The sequence below is a fragment of the Jaculus jaculus genome, chromosome 1 (assembly GCF_020740685.1).
Source record: "Jaculus jaculus isolate mJacJac1 chromosome 1, mJacJac1.mat.Y.cur, whole genome shotgun sequence".
NCBI classification, from domain to species: domain Eukaryota; kingdom Metazoa; phylum Chordata; class Mammalia; order Rodentia; family Dipodidae; genus Jaculus; species Jaculus jaculus.
The window spans coordinates 61,163,847-61,188,656 of NC_059102.1; the positions used below are offsets into that span (position 1 = coordinate 61,163,847).

The following is a 24,810-nucleotide window of genomic DNA, read 5'->3' on the forward strand; positions in this document are numbered from 1 at the left end:
CAATATATTCAGTTGTTTATCTGTTTGTAGTTTGCATCTGTAGCCACCTGGTTGGAGGCAATGTCACTGGGTGGATCTTAAGGTGTGGGGGTGGATTTCAGATTTCAATCTAAAGATATGCAAAGTGTGCCTGGCTGGAGTTCCTGAAGTGTGCTGTAGCTTTTGGCTTTAGGCTTGTGCTTCTCTGTCTGCTTGGTCCTGTGAAGGCAGGCCAGCTTCTTCTGCCATTTATGAAACTTCCCCTGGATCTGTAGGCTTCAATAAATATCCCTTCCTCCATAACTGTGCCTGGTCTGGAAGTTCATCTCAGTGAACCTGAAGCTGTCTGCTACAAGCATTTGCCTGCAAAGCCAAAGGACCCACGTTAGCCAGATGCACAAGGTGGCACATGCATCTGGAGTTTGTTTCCAGTGGGTGGAGGCCCTGGTGTGCCCATTATCTCTCTCTCTCTCTCCATCCCTCTTTCACTGTTAAATAAATAAATAAACAATATGTAGAAGAAAGGATGTTCTATGAGGTACTGTTTATAATATGAAAAGGGGAGGGCAGGAGAAAACCTAAATGCTCAATAGGAACCGGGTTGTTAAAAACAATTATGGTTCAGGAAAACCTGAGGGCAGAAAGGAGACAGCAACAGAATGTTGGCATGCCTTGCTTTAATTAGGATTACTTCTATCTTTTCTTCTTTTATTTTGCATTTATCTACTTTCTACTAGCTTAAAGAGTACAGATTTTATGACTTTTAACACGTTATTTTCAGAAGTGGAACTATCACCTCCTTATAATTATATTAAATTCAGGAAAAAAATTACTCATCTCTTCCTCTTGCCTCATGTAATTTTTATAACTTTTTGGATAATTAAGGGAAGTATGACTAGACTTCAAGCTCTTATGGATTTCTGAAAACTCTAAGTTCATCCTTTTTTTAAAATGATGTTCTTTGCTCAGTACTAGATGAGAACTTTTTATCATACTTTACAGAGTATATACATCATTTAACTGTAATATTTCATCTCAAATCCATACTTCTGGCAATGTAACTTTTTGGAATACTAATAACCCTTTCACATATCTTCCCCATCCTCCCTATTTATTTTTCTCACTGTCTCTGGGCAACTAGCTGGTAAAATCAAACTGTCTTTAAGACATGTGAGTGTACACACAATGAAGACGAAGTGTTAGAGGTATGGAGATCAAACAGGAACCAGTTCAGGGCCTAAACTTAGGACAAGCAGTGGAGAGAGCTGTGAATGATATTAAATCTATTGTTTGAGGTGCAAATGTCGCTCAGTGGTAGAGTTCTTGTTTAACATTGTTTGAGGCCCAAGGTTTCAGCCCCCAGTACTAGCAAAAAAAAAAAAAACAAAAACCACCCTTTTGTTGGGCTAGAGAGATTTCTCAGTGGTTAAGGCACTTGCCCTCAAAGCCTAATGACCCAGTTTGATTCCCCGGTACCCTTGTAAAGCCAGATGCACAAAGTGGCACATGTATCTGGAGTTCATATGCAGTGGCTAGAAATCCTGGCTCATTCTCTTTTTCTTTCAATCTCTCTCTCTCTCACACTATCACTCTGCTGGGTGTGACGGTGCATGCATTTAATCCCAACATTTGGGAGGCTGAGGTAGGAGATCTCTGTGAGTTTGAGGCCAGCCTGAGACTGTATAGTGACTACATAGCCTGGGCTAGAGCAAGACCTTGCCTGAAAAAAACAATAAGCAAACAAACAAAAAAACCATTGTTAGAAAATGACAGGACTCAACTTGAATAATATGAACTCCTTCCATCTATTGCCTCTCCACAAGACAGTAAAAGCACATGAAATTGCCATTCTTGCCAACACAACAGTTCTTCCTTTTCTCCATCCAGTCACTACCTACTCGTCTGCGTGAAATGACAGCAGTACACATACTTGTTGAAGTTTATGAGGTACAGAAATGTAGTGCGTGGCGCTGGTCCGTTCCAGTGAATGGTGTACCCCTTCTCCAGCATGATGACGGGCTGGTACTGTGGGAAGGTAGCCTTTGGGTTGATGCCACGCAGCACCATGGGGTGGGATGGGTACTCATCTCGTGTGATGGTCATACTAAGATTTGGGGTGCTCCATGTCTGCACATAGACCTTGAAGAAAAAGGTAAGCATTGAAGGAAGTGAACGATACTGTAAGCAGCTCCACAAACTGCAGCCCAAGGTCAACAGTCTACTTAGAAAAGAATTTGGCGGTAAGTGCCAGACAAAAGGAGCAGTGACCGAGGACATGCTAAATGATGCTTACAAGGCAGCCTGCTTAAGCCAGACATGGTAAAAACAGACCCTCATTCTGCTGGCCAAGGTCGTCATCAGTAGTTCCAGCAGTGCAGGCCAGCTTTTTCAACAGAATAGAACACTTCTGCGGTGTCCACAGCTTGTCAGAGAAACTCCTCGATCTGACAAGCACGCGGCCAAAACAAGTCAGAAACCCAAGGGAAAACGGATCTCCCTGCAGGCAAACGTAAGGGCTGCCCTCTGATCTAAGAGATAGAAAACTCACGTGCCCTAGAGCATTGGCTTTCAATTTTCTGTGACCTACATTAGCCCAAGTCATTTTTTTTTTACCCATTCAAAGAAAAAGTTATATAGAACACTCTGCAGCCACTGGAAAAAACTATTAAGCTGACTATTAAGCTGAGACAAATTTGAACATCCTAATTTATTCAGTGGCATCTGAGCCACTTTCCATGCCAAACCAAAACCTCCTGCCAATGTGGCCTCCATGAGACAAACCTTGGAATGATTCCTAAATCAAATCAGTACCAGTGACTACATTCTCTGGGAGAATAAAGCATTTGCCAAATACTGACATTTAATCCACAATGCAGCTGAAAGTCTCTATCACTTCCATGCTCTTGGCCACACGGGCTCCTCTATTTTCTATCATCTTAACTTGTGCCTTTAATGGTTTTGTCTACTGACACTACCTAAGACTTGAAAGTAGGACGCAGCTGGGCATGGTGGTGCATGCATTAAACCCCAGCACTTGGGTGGCAGAGGTAGGAGAATGGACATGAGTTCAAAGCCACCCTGAGACTACATAGTGAATTCCAGGTCAGGCTGAGCTAGAGTAAGACCCTACCTTGAACTCACAACGCTCCCCCCCCCCCAAAAAAGAAAGTAGGAAACACTTTTCTGTTTTATTTTTCAAGATAGTGGCTCACTCTAGTCCAGGCTGACCTGGAACTTGTAGTCTCAGGGTGGCCTTGAACTCATGGTGATCCTCCTACCTCTGCCTCCCAAGTACTGAGATTAAAGGCATGAGCCACCATGACCAGCTCATACTTTTCAAAGTGACTGTCTTCTTTTGAATACATATATAATATAGCTTTTATCACATATTCTACATTATTTCTTAAATGTGATCATATTTACCAAATATTTGAGAGATACAGAATCGTAAACCCCATATCTCCTGCCTGCGGATAAGCTGTGGAAGCATAGTACGTCCCCCAGGCTAACGTCCTCTTCCTGAGAACCTCTCTGCCTTCCACTCGGCCAAGCCAAGACAGACAGAAATTCTCTTCAGCAACATTTACAAGTAGCTAAATAATGACTCTTCTATCTTGAGGTCTAATTGCTTCTTCCACTTTTTGGCTCATATATATACCACAGGACTTCTGAGTAAAATCAAATGGCTGCAGATTTGGGTTTCTGGCTCATGTCGCAAATCCTCAGGAGAGATTTTCTGACCTGTGCTTCTCCTATTCCTAGAATCTGCAGGGAGTTATTAAGTGACTCATTTCTTTCTTCATCTACAAATAAAGATAAAATCACAACTCTTCTTTGTAAGGTAGAAAGACTAGGTTCATATGATGACATTGGAACCACAAACAGGTGAAAAATTTGCTGTGTAAGTCTTGAATAAGTTAGAACATATAATATTTATAGTTAATATTTATAATATTAATATTTATAGTATAATTTAAAAAACTTCAAGCCCTCATCGCCATATACTTTACAGGTGAGTTTAAACTGATTTAAAGATACATCATTTTCACTAGTGAATATTTAACATCATAACCACATGCCATTTTAAGACTTAGGGCAGACAGGTATCCCCATGCACACATGTGTACATAGTTAGCAAGAAGTTGATGGAAACGGCAGCTACAAGAGCAGCAGGCTCACTCTTGTGTTGGCTTTAGTTTTAATTTCAGAGTACTCATACATTCCAAGTATTGATGTGGACATTTAATTTGAAGCCACAGCAGTTCTGATGACAAGTGAGTAGGGGAAAATCATCACATTTTAAACCTTCGCTTCTAGTTTATTATGGTAAAATTAATGCACAATCTCCTCCTTGCGCCCTCAGGACTCAGTCCTATATTGCCATTTTCCTTTTAAATTTGCTCATAAGAATGAGAAATTCCACAATAAAACAGTTAATAAAATAAACAAGGAACACTGTCTACTCTTCATCCTGCTTAAGCCTTTGTCTTGTCTACAGAGCAGAATCTAAACATTCTTAAAGGCTTTTAAACTTAAGAACAACATGGCTTTATAGTCATGATTCAAAGTCAGAAGAGTAAAGAATTCTGCTCTAAGGCACTCCAGCAGCAGAAGGCTATAGGATAGAAACTCAAGCACTCTGGTATTAGCAAGTAAAGCCCACAAACATATGCTCATTTCTGGGCATGCTGACTAAGCCAAGGTCAGGAGGAGGGAACGAGCACAGCACTGGCCCTTCCTCGGGAAAAGCCCACACAACAAAGGCATCCAGCAGCACAAAGCAAACGCAGCTACTCTCAACCTTTGGGCCGAGACAGCCCAGTTCTCCATGTTACCATGAACCCTTCCGCTAGTGTTTATTCTGTGTCTTTTTGAGTGTGAGTGTGTGTGCGCACACACACTCATGGCAGCCAGAGGACAATCTTGGGGGTTATTCTTCTGGAACTACACCCACCTTTTTGAGGGGATCCATGTACTTCTGACTCCTCAGTGTGCTGGGATTACAAACCCAGACCATCACACCCAGCTTTATTTTTGAGTCTGGGGACCAAATTCAGGTCCTGATGTTTGCAAGACAAGCACTTTACTGACTCAATTATTTCCACAGCCTCCTTTGTCTTATTTGTTTTTAAATATCCCTAGACACTCCTTTTTTTTTTTTGAAACATGGTTTTCCTATGAAGTCCAAGATAGCCTTAAAAAGGGGATCTACCACATCAGCCTTATGAGTGCTAAAATTACAGACATGTACCATCACACCTAGCTTAACAGCCTATTATTAAATCCTACAATCATATTGTCTAACCTATGGGGGAGAGATTCTGCCTCTTCTAACATTCTGGGCAATTGATACCTTTGCTCTCGAATCTGTTCATTCATTCAAACCTCATGTTAAAATCAACTTCACGGGGCTGGAGAGATGGCTTAGTGGGAAAGTGGGCTACCTATGCAAGCATGAGTTGCCTGAGGGGGCCTGAGAAACTGGTTGAGTGCAAATCTCCAGAACGCACATAAAGAGCTAGGCATGGCCACCCATGACTGTATCTTCCATCCTGCGGGGAGTGGAGGCCTGAGAATCACTGGGGCTCACAAACAGCAAGCTCCTTCACAAGCTAGAAGCAGGCAAGTGGGTGATGGAAGGTGGCACTCTAAGCTGCCCTAGAGCAACTGTAGGCAAGCATGCCACGTGCCACGTCAGACATACACACTTAGACACACATCACATGCCATACACACCAACATGCATACTAGGCACGTGCAAAATAAAAATAAAATCAACTTGCAACTTTGAGGCCTGCTCCTCAAGTAGCAGCAGACACTACACCATATGCTCCATGCATTATATTCTCTCAAGAGCCTCAGAGGAGAAAACAATCACTATGCTTCCTATGCGTGGGCACAGGGTACTTTTGATTTTCCCAACTCACATCTCAACAAGTGACAAAACCCCAGGAGTCAAACACAGGCAGTCCGGCACCACAGTCTGTGCTCTCAACTACATATTCTACCTTGCAACCAAATGAGCCTCTTACATCTGTTAAAATATATACTTGCTCAATGACTTCAGTTGAGTGCTTCTTAATCTATACCATCATACCATCTCCTTCCCACACATTACAGCATAATATGATTAGAAGAATTTTCCTGAACTCCTTGACTACTCATATCCAATCCATCCTTGAGAGCATCTCACTTTCTATGTGACTCATCGACATTTGGTCTCAGAAGTCAGACTCCCCAGCTAAGTAGAAATAATGGTGCTGACAACAAAGGAGGCACTTTCTCTAAGGGACTCGGCTAGAGCACAGCCAGAAAACCTGACACGTAAGAAGTACGTGCCCCTGCCAGGCTGGATGATGCGCACCTGTGATCTCAGCCCACATGAGGCAGAGGCAGGAGGACAACCACAAGTTTGGGGGCAGCCTGGACAGAGACTAAAATCCTATCTCAGGAAGAAGAAGGGAGGGAGGGAGAAAGATGAAGAGAAGAAGGCAGGGAAGAGAAGAAAGAGAAAAAGTGAGTGTCCTTTCTCCAGCTATGCCTCAACCACATTTAAGCAATGGCAGATTTGTCTCTGCAGCTCACTTTTTCACTTGTTAAACTGGTTGGGGGAGCTTTCAAGAAAACATTTCCTTTTTCTCTCCTCTCTCCATACCCCACTCTTTTTCTGAAAAACTAGACTTAGGCAAGTTCCAACCACCCTGAGATGCTGTGGTCCTTCTCCCAGAAGCCATGTTACCAGAAGCCTTTGGCTCAGGCCCTGACTGCCTGCTGGGCCTACCTGGGCATAGTTCCCACTACAGATCACTGCATTCCACTTAGTGACGTTGACACAGCTCGGGTGGCGGATCAGGTAATTGTCCATCCTTCCAACATAAACGTCTTTATATCCTGTCACAGAGCCATCAATGTCATGGAATATGGAGTTCTTATCCCCATCCATCTCACAATCTTCAAACCAAGGGCCAGGCTTTCCAAAGAAGACATTCAGAGAGACCTGGCAGCAGTGGGAAAAAAAGAAAATCAATGACATCATCAAGTGAGGATCCTGCTAACTTGGTCAGCATCTTCTGCAATGGCCCCACACAACCATCACTCTGTTATAGTTAAAACAGCCCAGTCAGTTCATTGGGTGGTTCCCAGGTCCTTAGGGTTTTCTACTTAAGTAGAGACATGTTTAGAGCTGGAGAGATGGCTTAGAGGTTAAGGTGCCTGCCTGCAAAGCCTAAGGACCCATGTTTGACTCTCCAGATCCCATGGAAGCCTGATGCACAATGTAATGCAAGTGCACACATGTGCACAAGGTAGTGAACACATCTGGAGTTCAACTACAGTGGTTGGAGGCCCTGGTATACCAATTCTCTCTCTCTCATAAAAATAAAATAAAATATATAAAGACATGTTTGACGAACAAAAGTTTCTAAAGCCTCATGAAGCTTAGTTGTCAAGTAGTAAGCCTCATCTTTATTATTATTATTCTCTTATTTTTCCACTTATTACCTCTTCTAACAAAATTAATCTGTGATAAGAGAAACCAAAAACCAATCATACATATTTGTCAAAACTTAAAAATTATATACAAAATATGCATATTATACATTGATTAAAAGAAATCTATTTGATATATGCAGCTAATCATTTTACTTCACTCTAAATACTTATTCATATGACTCTCATTTGGAAACTTAAGCACAATTCAAAACTGATGTGTCATGTCAGTGTTGACTTGACATGTGTGGTTGTTTGATTCAGGTGTCCCCCATAACTTAGGTATTCTGAATGCTAGGTCCCCCGCTGGTGGAGATTTCAGAATTAAAGCGTCCTGGAGGCAGTGTACTGTTGGGGGTGTGCTTACGGGTATTATAGCCAGTTTCCCCTTGCCGAAGTTTGGCACACTCTCCTGTTGCTATTGTCTGTCTTATGTTGGCCAAGGGGTAATGTCCACCCTCTGCACATGCCATCGTTTCCCCCTCGAATCTGTAAGCCAGAATAAACCTTTTTCCCCACAAGCTGCTCTTGGTCGGGTGGACCTGACTGTAACAGTATGGCTACATGACTACTGAACTCACTAGAATCTGTTGGAAAATAGACGATGCTTTCTCTTTCCTCAACACAGAACATGCCCAGCTCAGTAACGTTCGTGTCAGGCAGAGTCACCTTCAAGTCTAGAGGCCAAGCACGTGGCAAGGGCCTGGATTCAATCCCTAGCACAAAAGAATGAAGTAAAACCTTTACTGAACACATAATACCAGTTACAAGGCAGGCTGCAGGGGACACGAGGCAGTCTTTAACTGCTTCTCGTTAGTAGACAACATAGTCAAGCCACACAACACATCTCTAAATGCTTTTGTTGTTTGTTTTGTTTTTATTTTTCAAGATAGGGTCTCACTCTAGCTCAGGCTGACCTGGAATTCACTATGTAGTCTGAGGGTGGCCTCCAACTCATGGCGATCCTCCTACCTCTGCTTCCCGGGTGCTGGGATTAAAGGTGTGCGCCACCACGCCTGGCTTCTAAATGCTTTCATGCACTCACCACCTAGGGATGTCTGCTTCCCAAAAGAACATCTAATGAAAGGCATCTCCACAGAAGAGAGTGATATTTGAAGCCAAGCGGCTCCAGGTTCCTAGCTCTCCCTTTTCCCTGGTGGATAAATCTGAGTTTGGGGCACATTTTTCATTTCTTCAGGTTGAACAAATTTTGCAAACTATCCCCAGCTTTCTGCATATAGACAGGTTGGATGAGCTGCTAATGTAATAAACACAAATTCTCTCATGCTATGGAATTTGTTGTTGTTTTGTTTTTTGATTTCTTAAGGCAGGGTCTCACTCTAACCCAGTCTGAACTGGAATTCACTATGTAGTCTCAGGCTGGTCTTGAACTTAAAGCAATCCTCCTACTTCTGTCTCCCAAGTGCTGGGATTAAAGGCATGAGCCACCACACACTTCTCACTATGGACTTTGAAGAGCTTATCTCAAGCCCTCCTTTATCTAGGGCACCCCCCGAGTTTGTGTGTGGACATGAACAATGAGCTATGTTCCAGGTTCCAGGTCTAACTGCCTGTGGAAGCAGGGCCCTGGAAGACCTGAGGCTCAGCCTCTTGTGCCATGGTTTGTTGGGGAACTGCAAGATGGAGAAAGCCTGGGGCTTGAATCAGATTGTCCTATGGATTATGGGTAAAGAAAGCAATGTCAAAACTGCCAAGAAGCCAAGCATGGTGGTATACACCTTTAATCCCAGAACTTGGGAGGCAGAAGTAGGAGGATTGCCATGAGTTTGAGGCCACCCTAAGACTACATAGTGAATTCCCGATCAGCCTATGCTATAGTGAGACCCTACCTTGAAAAACCAAAAAACAAAAAAACAAAAAAAAAAAAACAACCCTGCTAAGAAATGGGCTGGAGAGATGCCTAACTGTTGAGGCACTTGCCTGTAAAGTCTAAGGACTCAGGTTCATTTCCCCAGTACTTACATATGACAGATGCAGAAAGTGCCACATGTGTCTGGAATTCGCATGTGTCTGGAGTTTGTTTGCACTGGCTAAAGGCCCTGGCACACCCATTCTCTCTCTCTATCTATCTATCTATCTATCTACCTATCTAAAGGCCCTGGCACACCCATTCTCTCTATCTATCTATCTATCTATCTATCTATCTCTCTCACTCTCAAATAAATAAAGTCATTTAAAAACTGCTAAAAAAAAATGTTTCTGGGGCAGAGGAGATGGCTCAGTGGATAAGCACTTGCTGGGCAAGCATGAAGATCTCCGTTTAGATTCCCAGGACTCACGTAGAACACCAGATGCTGTAGCCAACCGGAGTCTCAGAACACCTATAATGACATGGGGAGGGGAAACGGACTCCTGGAAGACTGAAGTCCGGCTGGCCTGGTAAGTGCAGCGGTGAACAGTAAGAGACCTGGTCTCAAACAAGGTGGAAGGTGAGGATGTCCAAGATCCTCTGGCCTATCCGTGCACGCACACACAGAACAAAGAAAAATATTTCCTTTTCTAATTAAAAAGATTTCTATTTGCACATGTGCACATGTGTGCATGTGAGTGTGTGGATGGATGTGCCAGGGCCTCTTGCCACTACAAATTCCAAATGCATACACCACTTTTTGCAGCTGGCTTTACATGGACACTGGGAATTAAACCCAGACTAGCAGGCTTAGCATGTTGTCTTTAACCACTGAGCCATTTCCCTACCCTCCCCCCAGAAAAGCCATATTTGAGGGCCACTGAACTACAAATACAAATTCTAAGTCATGTCTGCAATCTTCACAGAAACCACGCAGCCTTGTTCCGAAGCCCCCGGCCTATCGCACACTCCACCGAGCTCGCCACACCGCTCGGCAACTGCCTGCCGGCCCCAGAAGATGGTCTCGGAAGAAATATTAGAAAAGTAAAATATCAGACAGAACCCAAATCTCATAGTGGACATGGGTCCACCTTCAGCCTATTACACTGAATGTGACAGAATCACAACTTATTCTTATCAAACTGGGCAGTCCCTGTGTGCTGTCACTTTAAGTCATTTTCCCACCGCATGAGGCATCTCTTCTCACCTCGCACTCAATGGATAGTACATGGCCGGCTTCAGGAGCTGCTGCTACAGATATTGTTCTTCATGTTCATCCAGACTCAGTGCTAATTCATTGTGTTTCGTCTTTGGGGATGTGCTTCCCCTCTCCTACCACAGTCACCGTGTAGGAGTCATGAGAAAATACTTACTTGTGGACCAAACTTCACAAGGGAAATGTTATTCCTGGGTGTTATCTGCCAGGAATTCTTCATAAGGAAGCCGATCGCACTGCTGTACCTATCTGGGGTTGGCACGTATTTTTTGAAAGTGCTCCTTGTGAGATGAATGGGCCCATCATAAATCTGAAAGCCTCTAATTGGGAATGTCCTGTTTAAAAAAAAAAAAAAAAAAAAAAGATTCCGTTTAATGCATGAAGGCCTGTCTCTTTAACATTACTTATTTGTTTTATAAAATATAGGTAATAATCCTGTGAGCATGGAACAAAATTCCAGGATATGGTGCTAATCAAGACACATCCCCTAATGAGGTAAAATAAATAATGTCCTGTGATAGAAAACGAAAGGATAATGTCAGATAATTCGAGCTATGGAGATAACATGCTATTGTGATACAATAGGCCAGGCAGGGAGAGACGTGCTCTTGTGAGTTGAACAGAGACCTCTCCAAAGAAGCAACTTTGACTTCTTGGAATCAGTGCAGTTAAGAGCCCAGGTTCCATCTTCAGTACCATGATAGATAAATGATTGACAGATGACAGACAGGATAGACAGACAGACAAAAGCATAAATCCTCAAGGCTTACTCTGTCAAAAAGAGCCAAAATTTTCCTTTTGTTCATTTTCTCCTTTCTTCTTAGCCATCATAAATTATGAACTGGAAAAATCCTATAATATTCTAAATTCCTTGTCTTCACCTATTAAAATTTTTAATGGAGTTTCCAGGATTCTTAAGCACCTTGACAGTATTTTCTAGTAAAAGAATTTACACTAGTAAGAAAACAAGGCTTGGTTAAATATTTCTGAGGTGTGCTTTATTTTTAAGGGCACAAATCAAAATAACTCACCCATACAGAAAAGACTGTGAATATCAGTGAAAGAAAAATTAGATCTGGGGACTGGAGAGATGGCTCAGTGGATAAAGGTGCTTGCTTGCAAAGCCTGACGGCCTGGGTTTGATTCCCAGTACCCACCTAAAACCAGAGATAAAGTGGTACATGCATCTGGAATATATTTGCAGTGGCAAGAAGTCCTGGTGAGCTCATTCATACACTCTCTTTCTGTCTCTTGTCTCTCCTTCTCTCAAATAAATAAATAAATATTTTTAAAACTACATCCATTAATCCATGAGAATATTTTGCTGATTTTTGGAAAACAAAATCGTCCTTAGCAAAGACACAATAAGCATTCTGCAATGCAGCTGTACGTAGGTGTAAGATGAAAAGATTAGAGCAGGGTTGGTCACCACTGTGCTGTGGTCTATACCAAGGTCAACAAATGTAAAGCCAAAACAAGTGGGTTCAAATTACACCTGCACTACCTCAGCATGCTGTCATGTGTAAAAAGGAGGAAGACCGTGTGAGCCCCATTATGGTTTGAAGACTAAATGAAGATGAGCTAGTTAGAACAGACCCTGACAAGCATGTAATACATTTAGCTCTGAGAATTCTTAAAGTGCACCTTGGCTAGAGCTTAGTGGTACAGTACTTGCCTCATATGTATGTGATTCTGAGTTTGATCCTCAATACCCGCCTCCTTCAAAAAAGGTCATGAAGTGATTTTCCTAGCGACTTCCCTGATCCAGCAGAGGTTCACTCAGGGTGTCACGTACTGCGGCTCACTACCCCGCAAACGTAAGCACTGGAGCAGAGACAGGCACAGGAAACCTGACTGAACCAGGAAAGCTGGCAGCTTGTTTGCCTTGCTCCCTGCTGTGCCCTGGGCCCTGTGTCCAGAGACAGTGCGCCTCTAAGAAACAGATTCTTCATGGACTGTAGCACATGCTCAGAAGTGAGGTCTCGAGAATGAGATTTAGGTGTTTTGTTTTTTTTTTCTCTACCTAGTTTTCTCATGAGTAAAATGAGGACAACTCCAAAGGGCATCTTCGAACCAAGTATTGGATTACTTACACAATGCCCCTAAAAGCTTTGCGGCCTCTTTCTAGTGCCGACTGCTGTTTTAATGACTCTGATGATAATGACAGAAAACATGCCAAGTTCTTCCCTTCCTCATCCTCCGCCCTCTCAAATGCTGTCAACTGTAGCTTTGAGTCAGCTTGGACATCCATCAACTGGCATTTTCTTCACTAAGTAATTTCCTTTTTCCAGTGGCTACTTCTGAAAACCACCATCACAAATTGAGGGAAAACTGACCTAATCATAGTTCATGGTTTGGCAACTTTGTATGTCTTGAGGAGAAAAAAAAAAAAAAAATCAGCTTATATAAGGTCTTACATAAGGAATAAGAACAGCTTCTTTGTTGTAAAACTGATAATGAAATACGCCATAGTTAATTATTAATGCTCCAAAATTCCGTGAGGATAATTAATGCATACAATGCATTATTAGTAGTAATAAGACAAAAATAAACCCAATAACAAAAATCTCCTTGAGGGTTAAGCTCTGTTTTTATTATTCAAATTTATGATTCCAGAACCAAAGTGCTGCACACCTGTTTCTGGGTAATGTCCGAGGTTTCTGGTCGATTCCTCCAGTGCCCATGTACTTGTTCTGCCCACCATGGAAGCCGTAATTCCTGCTCTCACCCACAAAGAGAGACTCAGACACCTCCTGGCTAGAACCTTCATCACTTGGGAAGCTTCCATCACTAGTAAAACAAGGACAACCATGAGATACATTTGTTTAAGAAGTATAAATTGACCCCCCAAAAAGAAGTTATAACTTAAAATGCTAAATATATGTATGTATTTATGTATGTTTGTGTACACACACACACACACAGACACGCACACACATGTATGACATATGTGGCTAGAGAGATGGCTCAGAGGTTAAAGGCACTTGTTTGCAAAGCCCATCAGTCTGGGTACGATTCTCTAGTAACCACATAAAGCCAGATGCACAAAGTAGCACATGCATCTGGAGTTTGACTACAGTAGTAAGAGGCCCTAGGGTGACCATTTCTTCTCTCTAAACATTAAATAAATATTTTAAAAATTAAAGGCAATACGTTTTTCTAATATACATTATAAAGTCCTTAGACATTGCCTTTGTACTGTGAAAATGCCTCTTATAAACAGCTTGAAAATTATACATGAACATATGAAATATAATTTAGTAGCAGCAGCTGACTAGTCTCAAGCAACGATACTACAAAGGAGAATGACTTTCCCATAATCTAACAATTAAGTGGCAAGCACGATTAACATGGCTGTGGAGTGGTCACTAGCCACAGGAAGCACAGGTATCAAAAAGGGCTGCAGATATGGCTCAGAAGCTGAGGTTTTCCTCCTGAGCAACCTATCCCTCTGTAGACTTTGGCAAAAATTCAACCAGCCAATACATATGGTTTGGGCCATGTAGTGGTACCATGAAGACAGGGCTTTTTTCATGCTAATATACTATAAAACATTCCTACTAGCCTTCATATGAATACATTATAAAACAATCCTACAAATCTTCATGATGATACATTAGAAAACATTCATACCAACACCTGCCTCCCCCCAAGGGTAATTTTTCTCTTGGAGCTCCAAATAATCAAGTTAAGTATTTTTAAACTATTACAAACCTGGCAAAGGTCAGTCCTATTCCATTATCTGCAAATCTAAGAGAAAACAGAACAAGACAGTTTAAGTCATCGTATCATATAAGAGACAATTCCAATTCTCTAAATGTAAGACTGAAATAAAGGAAGTCCTGCCATTTACTCTGCTATCTGCTACCACCAAAAGAAAAAAAAAAAAAAGAAAAAAAACCCGATTTTACAGCCATCAAAAACAAACTCCAAAATGAGAGTGCCAAGTTTAAAGGCTGGCTTTAGCAATTATTTGCTGGGCAAGTTACTCAACATCTTTTTTCCCTAGGCTTTCTCATCTCTAAGTTAAAATTATCATATAACCTTTCTGATAGGATTCCTAAGAAAACTAAACATACTAAATAATTTCATGATGTGGAACAGTGTCTGGCACACAGCAGGCAGGATATAAATGTCAGCTAATATTTTTATTTCTATAATTATTTGTAGAAACAACCGGAGCACAGATATAGTTTCAAAATTTTTCAGTATGAGATCTAAGTAATTCCTACAGATTCAATACAATGCTAAGTTTTTGGATGATGATGAAAAGACAAGACGTTTATGGTCAGTATAAGAAAAAAATGAAAGGTTTTTAGATTTCTGAACATTCAATCTTAGCACCAGGCCTCTCTTAAATCATAAAAATGGAAAAAAGCAAGTGAGATGCTTCCTGCCAAGAAAGAAAAGTCAAGGTGGAATTACACAGCTTCTGTTTTGTATGGCAAGTCAAGAAAAATCAGAAAAACTTTAAGGTGTTTCCAAGAGGAAGAAGAAAAAAAATCCAGGTCATTTTGAAATCTTTATTTAGCTCTTGGGTTCAGACCATGTGTGTTACATAAAGTTAAATTCCCAGTTTCTGGTCAGTCTCATGAAATATTCTCATGTCATTTGACAAGTTCAGCTCCAATGAAAGCAGCAGAATGAGACAGTCCAAACAGCCGCCGTCTGTCAAACGTCAGTGTATTTCCTCAGAGCTCGTCCTGTCTACCAACAACGATAGTAATATGATTCCAGGAACCACCACTGTACTTTCATTCTACTCAGTTTAAAAATAAAAAAGCCCGAGAGCTGGAGAGATGGCTTAGCAGTTAAGGCACTTGCCTGCAAAGCCTAAGGACCCAGGTTCAATTCCCCAGTATCCACAGAAGCCAGTTGCACATGGTGGCGTATGTGTCTGGAGTTCTTTTGCAGTGGCTAGAGGTTTAGAGGCTCTAGCATGCCCATACTCTTTGTCTTTATCTGTGCACCCCTCCCTCCCCCACCCTCTCTCTCAAATAAATAAAGAAAAGAAAGGAAAAGAAATCCAATCAGGCATGGTGGTGCACATGGAGGTGGGGAGAGGAGGATCAGGAGTTCAAGATAAACCTCACCTAAACTGTGATTTCAAGGCCAGCCAAACCTACACAAGACCCTGTTTTGAAAAGTAAATCCTTAAAAATAATCACATGACAGCTGCGCATGGTGGCACACGCCTTTAATTCTAGCACTTAGGAGGCAGAGGTAAGAGGATCGCCGTGAGTTCGAGACCACCCTGAGACTACATAGTCAATTCTAGGTCAGCCTGAGCCAGAGTGAGACCCTACCTCGAAAAACCAAAAAATAAAAATAAAAATAAAAAAATAAGAAATAAAAAAATAATCACAAGTGCAAGCAGATATTAGTTCTGTAGAGAATACGCACGCTGAATTCTGAACGATAATGTCTCCCCCTCTGATCCAGGCTCCATGATCATTATTTTTAAAAGCAATGAGCCTGTCAATTACAGCAGCAATACGTGGCTTTTCAGGGTCTGAATCCTTATGAGGCCGAAACCTGTGGGGTTAAAAGAAAATAGAGCTTTGTTAAAAATGAACCAAAGGCAAAAATTGTCCACTTTTAATTACAAGCTAGAAGGTCAAGAATTATTTCATTACTACAAAATAAACAAGTCAAGAAATTTTAAGATACAACTTACTTACAAGTCACTTGGTATATAGAAAATAGAGTTAATGGTCCCAATTTTCCACATCTGTATAATTTCAGTTTCTTTCCCAGCCCTCTCTTAACTTTCTTCTGCTTTAATTGTACTAGATGGTTATAATGATTTCTTTTAACCTTCATAGAAGTTTCCCAGTTTCAAATTAAGTTTTGTCTTAAGATTTCTCATCTCTGCATTCCTACAAATCACATCTTAAAGACGGAAAAAAAAGGCTCATCTGATTAAGTGATGAGTCAACTTCTTCTCTGATGAACATATGAATATATCTTTTGTATCCCAAAAGTCTGGAGTTTACTTCTTATTACTCATTTATATTTTGTCATTTTCATTCATATTTGGATTGCATGAACATATGTGCTAAGTTAAATGTATTCACAGCTGCCAAATGTCTTTTGCCTCTTGTTCTATAATCAGTTCTTTTCAGTAACAACACCCTAATGAAGTACAATTCCTTATCAATATAAATGCATCTATAAACTGGTAAGAGAAACAAATCCAGTACAGAGAAAAAAATAACCATTTTCATGGCATCATGTACATGACTCTGGAAAGGTACTCCTGAAGCTATAACGAGTAAAGTGTTTTATGATGGAATCTACTTATAACATCAGTAGATTTGTAAGTATACTCATTCACTTATATATGCACACACATACATTCAAATTATAGAAATCATTTTTAAGGCAAAGTAGAAAGCCAATTGTGTTTTGTGTTCCAGAATTTTTCTGGCAACACTACCTTGGCAAAGTACACATTACTAAGTCTATCAATTACAATTAACCCTTCCAATATGGATTTCTTTACTTATTGGCAAACATTCTTCTTTTAGTTTTCTTCTCTTCTGTCTGATCCTATTTCCCATTTCATATGTGGATCACCTCCAAGATATGCAGCACCTTTTATTCACATAAAGCCATCATTTCTAGGCTGCTCAAACGCTACCTAATTATTGCTCTAAAAGAGTTCATGTTTAACTTGACCTTTGAGGAATCAGATGAGTAATTTCCCAACCATACTTTTTTTGCCCAGTTTTTTCCTGGTCTCATGCCTTAGTGATGTGTGGGAAGAATCCTGGCTCATACATAAGTCATATTCATCAACCTCCACTGTGGTTCCTGCTTTGTTCCCTTAATAATAACTGGGCCTGCCATTCTTCTTTCAAATGTCTAGCAAGAGCCTGTTAAATCTGGCACCCATCCAACTTCAAACACTGCTCAGTGAACTTGAAGTATAGAAAAATAATATATGTGCATGGATTCTACCTAATATAACTTTAGTTTACCATATTTTCCAGAACATTTTACTTCCATCTGAGACATTTTGTTTACTTTGGCTGATATGCAGCAAGTCAGAGTACCATACTGAATCTATATCCCAACCACATTCTGTGGATACAGGGGAGAGTAGCCCACAGCCTGGCTCGGAAGTGCGCCCGAGGCTACAAGCAGCTGAGCCAAAGCCAGCCTGATCATCACATCTGGGATCTTTCCCTTTGAAATAAACTCAATGCAATATTCCAGTCTGACCACTGAGCATAAATTCTATATGCTTTGGTTTGGGGAGATTAGGTGGAAACATCTTAGTTTAGCTCATTTCTCAATGAGTCATACTCTTCTCCGAATCTGAAACCTTGTTCTACATCTCTGTCTCTCTTTCTACCACATTTTTCACAGCGAAAAGGGAGAAAAGCATTGACTTCTTTGGCAATTCAGAAAAGAGCTCAGGACCTGGGACAGCAGAGTGTTTGCAAAACCCTTCCACAAGCTTTCAAAACTTCACTGCACATGCATTTCCAGAGAAAAGAGCAGTGTGCTTGCATCTGAAAGTTAAGCTGAGGGAGTTACAGAGCCAGCTATACCTCGCACTGTTATCCAGACACAGGTATTCCCTTGGGTCAGCAGCACTGGAGTTGGTTGTTTTGACGCCTTTGTCAATAAATAAGCCAGCCTGAAATATACAACAATGGACTGAAATGAACATGGATCCTAAGGTAGTTTATCACCTTCACTCCATAATGGGGGGAGGGAGCTAAGCGAAAAGCACCTACTCACTGAGTCAACAAATCCTTACTTGACGTGCACTTGGTGCCTTACACACTGACTACAAAGTAAGCGATATTCCCTGCTGTTGCTGCCATAAAAACTCCCAGGGTAATGTGTGATCGAATAAACTACTGTGGTCCAATAGGGTAAGCATGAGACAAAGAAAACCAATGACACACTGGCAGCAAAGAATGCCCCCAATGGGGCTGGGACAGCAACTTCTGGGAGTGAATCACACAGAATAGGGAGGAATCAGCCATGCAAAAGAGTGGGTGGGGGGCTGGAGAGATGGCTTAGCGGTTAAGCGCTTGCCTGTGAAGCCTAAGGACCCCGGTTCGAGGCTCGGTTCCCCAGGTCCCACGTTAGCCAGATGCAAAAGGGGGCGCACGCGTCTGGAGTTCGTTTGCAGTGGCTGGAAGCCCTGGCGCGCCCATTCTCTCTCTCTCCCTCTATCTGTCTTTCTCTCTGTGTCTGTCACTCTCAAATAAATAAATAAATAAATAAAAATTTTAAAAATATATATTTAAAAAGAGTGGGTGGGGTGGCATAAAGCACTCAGGAGTCTGTATAAAAAAATGCATACAGAAAAAGGCAGCATGAAGCATTGAGGGGGAAAAAAAGCTCTAGACAGAATAACAAGAATGACGGGGGAGGAAAGGGAAGGAAGGCTGAAGAGACGCCATGCAAGGTTAGTAAACTGAGGACCTAAGACAAGAATCTAGTGGAAGTCTTACAAGCAAATATCCCTTGAACAAGAAAAACAAAGAGACCCTAAAAGATGGGGATGACAGATTGAAAGGGGGAAGAAAAGAGGTAAGAAATAATGTAAGAGATGCCTCAGTTATTCAGAAGAGAAAGGAAAGGACCCAGATTTCTGGTAGTAGTAGCAGAGGAAATTAGGTGAGGTAAGGATTTTACTAGACAGATGTGACACCATGTTTAAACTGATAAAATGTGCAGGGAAAGCCAGGCATGGTGGTGCACACCTTTAATGCCGGCACTGGGGAGGCAGAAGTAGGAGGATCGCCATGAGTTTGAGGCCACCCCAAGACTACATAGTGAATTCCAGGTCAGCCTGAGCCAGAGTGAGACCCTACCTTAAAAAGGGGCGGGGGGGGGGGGCTGGAGAGATGGCTTAGTGGTTAAGGCACATGCCTGTGAAGCCTAAGGACCCAGGTTCAATTCTCCAGGTCCCACATAAGCCAGATGCATATGGTGGCACATGCATCTGGAGTTTGTTTGCAGTGGCTAGAGGCCCTGGTGTGCCCATCTCCTCCCTCCCTCCTTCCCTCTGTGTGTGTATGTGTGTGTGTCTCAAATAAATAAATAAAAATAAAATCTTTTTTTAAAAAAGTGCGGGGAGAAGGAAAAGCAACAAGAGAAACCCAGATTTTCTGATTTGGGCAAATAGGGAACTAGTTGTTCCAGTTACTGAACAGACATACAGTGTAGGTCAGGCCTAAAAGTAAGCAATTTGACTGCGAACATATACTTCAATGTGTTCATGAAATACTGAAATGGAATCCAGAAGCAGCCAGATGAACATGGCTGACCTGGCCTGGAAATCCAGGAGCCTCAGCAATCGAAGCCCCAGGGTTGGTGAGTGTGCTCGACACGTCGGTACCTGTGTGTGAGTGACTCAACATGGTGGGCTTCATTTGAGGATTTCTAGAGTTTAATTTTCGTTAGCTACAAAACATTATACTGAAGATTCATTCCCAAATTTAAGAAATTGAAATGTAATTATCTGTTCAGATTTAATATTCTTAAAATCAACAAGCGATTACTATATGGCATAGGACACTAAAACTTGATTAGAAAAAGGTACTTTGTATAGTATATTTTTTAAAATGTGAGGATTCTCCCTCTGAATGCTATTTTCAATAATGATTAGCTTTATTCAGCTCATAACAATCACAGAGAAGTTTTTCTTTTCCCTCAATTCTTCATGAAAATGTTCTAAGCTTCTCATAAAGACAGATCTCTCCAAAGGACCATCTATGGGTCACATGTGGAAATGTTAGCTCAACTTTAACGTGAGTCACAGCAGCATAAAGGATCCAGGGATTACACACACACAAAATACTAAAGTGCTTTGTGAGCACAAAATAAACCAAATATATTCCTCACCAGGAAAGGGCAGGGTGAATGTCCAGTACTATGGAAGCTGGAGCTTCTAAATGGCCTTTAAGTAATTGAATCTGTTTTAAATTAAGTTGAATACTCTTAAACAGTATTTCACCATTTAAATATTCTGCAGTATTAAATGCTCAAAGAGCACTCAACCAACATTGTGAATGAAAAGAAAACATATTTTCTAATGTGAAAAATGCTAGAAACATGACCTTAAAGAGGAGAAAGAAGGTGAGAGGGGAGGATGGAGTGTGACTGGCAGGAGCACAGTGAGAAGGCGAGGACACACAGCTCGCTTCTACGACAGAATCAGTGAGGTCACACATGCACGTGTGTATAAATATGAGGAGATGTACTGTGTGTGTGTGTGTGTGTGTGTCTATGAGCCTGAACATGCACACGCTGAACTGTTGAAGGGTTCAGGGTCTATTTCTTTCTAATCACAAATACCAGAGTTTACTTTCTGGGATGGCAAGTTCTTTGCAGTAGTGATATTTCTGTTGTAACCTATATGAGTCATATGTGTCCCCAGAGCAAGTGTTGGAAACTTACGTCCATGCCACACGGTTAGGAGCGGGGCTGAGAGAAGGAGCTTAGGTCACAGGGCCTCTACCCATATATGGATTAGTGGTGACTACACAAGGGTTTGGGGATGCGATTCAGTCTTGCTTTCTCTCTCCTACAACCCCCATTCCCTTTGCCCTGTGCCATGGGACAACCACCAGTGAACCATGAGGCTGATTAATTTCTGTTCATTATATGTTATTCAACTTATGCTATTCTGTTATAACAGCACAAAAAGCCTTGACCCTGTAAATCCCACGTACTGACTGTTAAACTTTAAGGAACCTACCTTGAAGCTTGAATGGACCCTGTTGTTATAAAATATCCCTAGTGGAGTGAGTTCTGGTTTCTCTGAAAGCTGAAGACCACTGGACTCCCCAGTTGGCTCCTTGTGAAATAAATACCATATTCCTGCATCCTAGAAATAAAAATACAAGATTATTAAAAATGCTATTTAATTAATTTTAGTTAACATACAAAATAATAGGTTTTATTGTGACATTCTCATATACATCTGTCCCTTTCACTGTCCCTTGCCCATTTTTGCCCTATTACTCTCCCTTGGCATCCCCCTTCTACTTTTGTATCTTTCTCTCCCCCACCTCCCCACATATTTCCTAATGAGAAAATATGTGGTAGTTTTTCTTACCCCATTACTGTTGCTCATTCCCTGTTTCCTTTTCTCCTTAAGACTTCCCCAGTACTTTGATGTCTCATATATTGATATTTAAATCTAGAGCCCACATGTGAGAAAATGCACATAGCATTTGCCCTGCATCTAAAGAGTCTTAATTAGGAAATAGCCACAACTGCTTTACAAGTGAGCTTCATCTTTATACCACTAATTATTTTAGGTTCATAACTGACTACAAGAAGTTATGCACATACCTAGCTTCCTCAAAGCAGTTATATTAAACATTAAAAAAGCAAATAGAATTTTTATAGGATTACACAAAAGAAATAACTAGCAAATACCAAAAAAAAAAAAAAATCAACTTTCCCATCATTATGCAGTTTGAAACGTTATGCAGAATTAGAGCTGTATTTGCCTTCTGTGGGACCAGGACAGCACAGCCTTTAAGCAATGTGGTTTTCTGTGTTTACCTCCAAACCCAATCAATAGATGAGTCATGCCTATGAAACAACTGTCCGCCAACAGACAGGGCTCACTGGCTTCTTTCAAGCAACTCCAAAGCCCTTCCTGTCCCAAGGCAACTTTGTGCCAAAGGGAAAAAACCCGCTGCAAGTATGAATCAGGAGGCTGTCTCTCAGTGTGCAGCCTGTCTGCTCAACTTTTCACTACTACTACTGCTCCTGACAGGAGAACAGCTTACTTTTTTTTTTTTTTTTTTAAGATAAAATGGGACAAGAAAATAGAAATAGGTGTTCTTAATTCGGGTGATAGTTTTGTTTTACCTTGTAACTGAACTGATAATAGCGAATGTAAACGACAAGTTCACACTGTGGAACTTGGGTGAATCAGGCGTTTAAGACTTAACACTAAAGTGTAAATGGATGCTATCTCGGTTCAAATTCAGCCAGCATTTACTTAGTGCTCACTACATGCTGGGTGTGCAGCCAGACTGCTCGCGGATAACTGACAGTCTAACAGGAAGCACAGACAACGACATAACATATGTAGTTCCACATTAGAGGTTAATAGAACCCTTTAGGAGCACAGAGGAAAGATGAATCATGGAATGCTTATATTCCTGCACACCAAAATGACTGTAATTTTACCAGCTTTTCATGACAAAAGTTTACAAACCTTAATAAAATGAACTCCTCTGGGGATTAGGAGAGTCCGCAGTAGGTAGGAGTGCTTACTGTGTAAGCATGACAACCGGGGTGGAAATCCTCCCCCACCCAGAAGCCACCCTACAGAGACATGGTCGGCAGCACGGGAGAATCCTGGGAGCCTACCCAGCAGGGAGCAACCGCGCTTGCCTCAAAGTAGGGGGGAAATGAGTACGACACTCAGGGCTGTCCTCTGACCTCCACATGTACACCATGGAAGGTGTGTGCCTGCACATACACACATATACAAATTTTTAAAGAACTACTCTGGAAAAAAAGTATGGGCCACCTCAACATTTAGGGGATACAATACAGACAAGGAAAGACAAAAAGGACTGGAGAAAGGCTTTCTACTATATTCCTGCAAACTAAAGGGTAAGCTAGCCTTCCCAGGATGCAGTGGGGTTTGGCATGGAGGAGTATATCAGTCTCCTGCTAAACGCTGTCCAAACAGGAGCTTTATAAAGGCACCAGGGGACAGGGGCAGCTCAGTTGGTAGAACGCTCACCTTGCATGCATGAAACCTTGGATTTAATCCACAGCACCACAAACTAGCATGGTGGCCATGCCTATAACCCTAACACCTGAGAGGGAAGACGACAGGATCACAAGTTCAAGACCATTCAACTACATAGTGAGTTTGAAGCTAGCTTGGGATATGTAAAACCCTGTCTCAAAAGAGGGGAGGTGATGGGAAAGTAAAACAAAATGGTCTCATTTACTCTGGGAGGAAGAATCATTCCAACACAAGCTTCACCAAAGCAGTTTTTCTAGAGATGAAAGAGATAATTTACGGAATGCAACCAAAAGCATGCCTGGGCACTTCATTAACACTACCTGAGCCCAGGAAAGGCACCTAGGCACCTAGCAACCTCACCTCGTGCTTTCGTAAACCAGCTGTGATTTGCTGTACTCTTCAACCCTAATTTCTGGAAAGGACTGAGAGGAAATTTGGCTCTGCAGCTGACATGCAAACAACACAGAGCAGAGGGCAGGGCTGTAATAAATCTCCAGTCGCAAATGCCCAGCACAACCCACACAAACAAGCAAATACTTGATGGAAGAAAAATGAAGAAAAATCTGAAGTCATCAATGTCCAGGTCTCTACCAATCAAAGAACAATTTTCAAATAATAGACAACTTCAAATTGTTCCACTCACAGATGTGACTTCAACTGTCACCTAGCTCCTTATTCCCAGAAATGATGATTTCTGCTCTTTTGAAAATATTTCAGTTATGGTATAGAAATAAGAATATGCAGATGTTACTGCACTGTTCCCAGACCTATGCTGCAGTTTTTAGTAGTCTCAACCTAAATAATGTCTTCAAAAATTCATTAATGTTATAAATCAGTAGATTTGAGCTATACACAACTATAAGGGTAAATTTTTCCACATTATCAAGGGGACATTTCTACCTTTTAAAAATAGTTCATTCATTCTTGTGTGTGTGTGTGTGTGTGTGTGTGTGTGTGTGTGTGTACACCTGTCTTAAAGAAATCATAGGGCTGGAGAGATGGCTTAGCGGTTAAGGCATTTGCCTGCAAAACCAAAGAACCCCGGTTCAATTCCCCAGGACCCACGTCAGCCAGATGCACAAGGGGCGCACGTGTCTGGAGTTCATTTGCAGTGGCTGGAGGTCAGGGAACTCCCATTCTCTCTTTCCCCACTTTCTCTGTCAAATAAATAAATAAAATATTTGCTGGGCATGGTGGTGCATGCCTTTAATCCCAGCAATGGGGGGGGGGGCAGAGGTAGGAGGATTGCTGTGAGTTCGAGGCCACCCTGAGACTCCATAATGAATTCCAGGGTCAGCCTGGGCTAGAGTGAGACCCTACCTCAAAAAAAAAAAAAAAAAAAAAAAAAAAAAAAAAGGAAAGAAAAAAGAAAGAAATCATGGCTGAGGGGCTGGAGAGATAGCTTATTGGTAAGGTGCTTGCCTGAAAAGCCTAATGACCCAGGTTCAATCCCCCAGTACCCACATAAAGCCAGATGCACAAAATGGCACATGAATCTGCAGG

The 24,810-nt window shown here is 41.6% G+C and overlaps 1 protein-coding gene across 1 annotated transcript in view; it reads right to left on the reverse strand.

The window, feature by feature from the left end:
* Cemip2 (cell migration inducing hyaluronidase 2) overlaps positions 1–24,810 on the reverse strand; it is an 87,096-nt gene that overhangs the window by 19,278 nt on the left and 43,008 nt on the right. Inside the window, exons 11-18 of the mRNA XM_004652983.2 lie at positions 21,283–21,411; positions 18,113–18,201; positions 15,957–16,088; positions 14,268–14,303; positions 13,188–13,343; positions 10,711–10,888; positions 6,761–6,976; positions 1,910–2,118 (exon numbers count right to left, since the gene is read on the reverse strand). Of these exons, the coding sequence (XP_004653040.1) occupies positions 1,910–2,118; positions 6,761–6,976; positions 10,711–10,888; positions 13,188–13,343; positions 14,268–14,303; positions 15,957–16,088; positions 18,113–18,201; positions 21,283–21,411 (1,145 nt within the window). The remainder of the gene's footprint in view (positions 1–1,909; positions 2,119–6,760; positions 6,977–10,710; positions 10,889–13,187; positions 13,344–14,267; positions 14,304–15,956; positions 16,089–18,112; positions 18,202–21,282; positions 21,412–24,810) is intronic.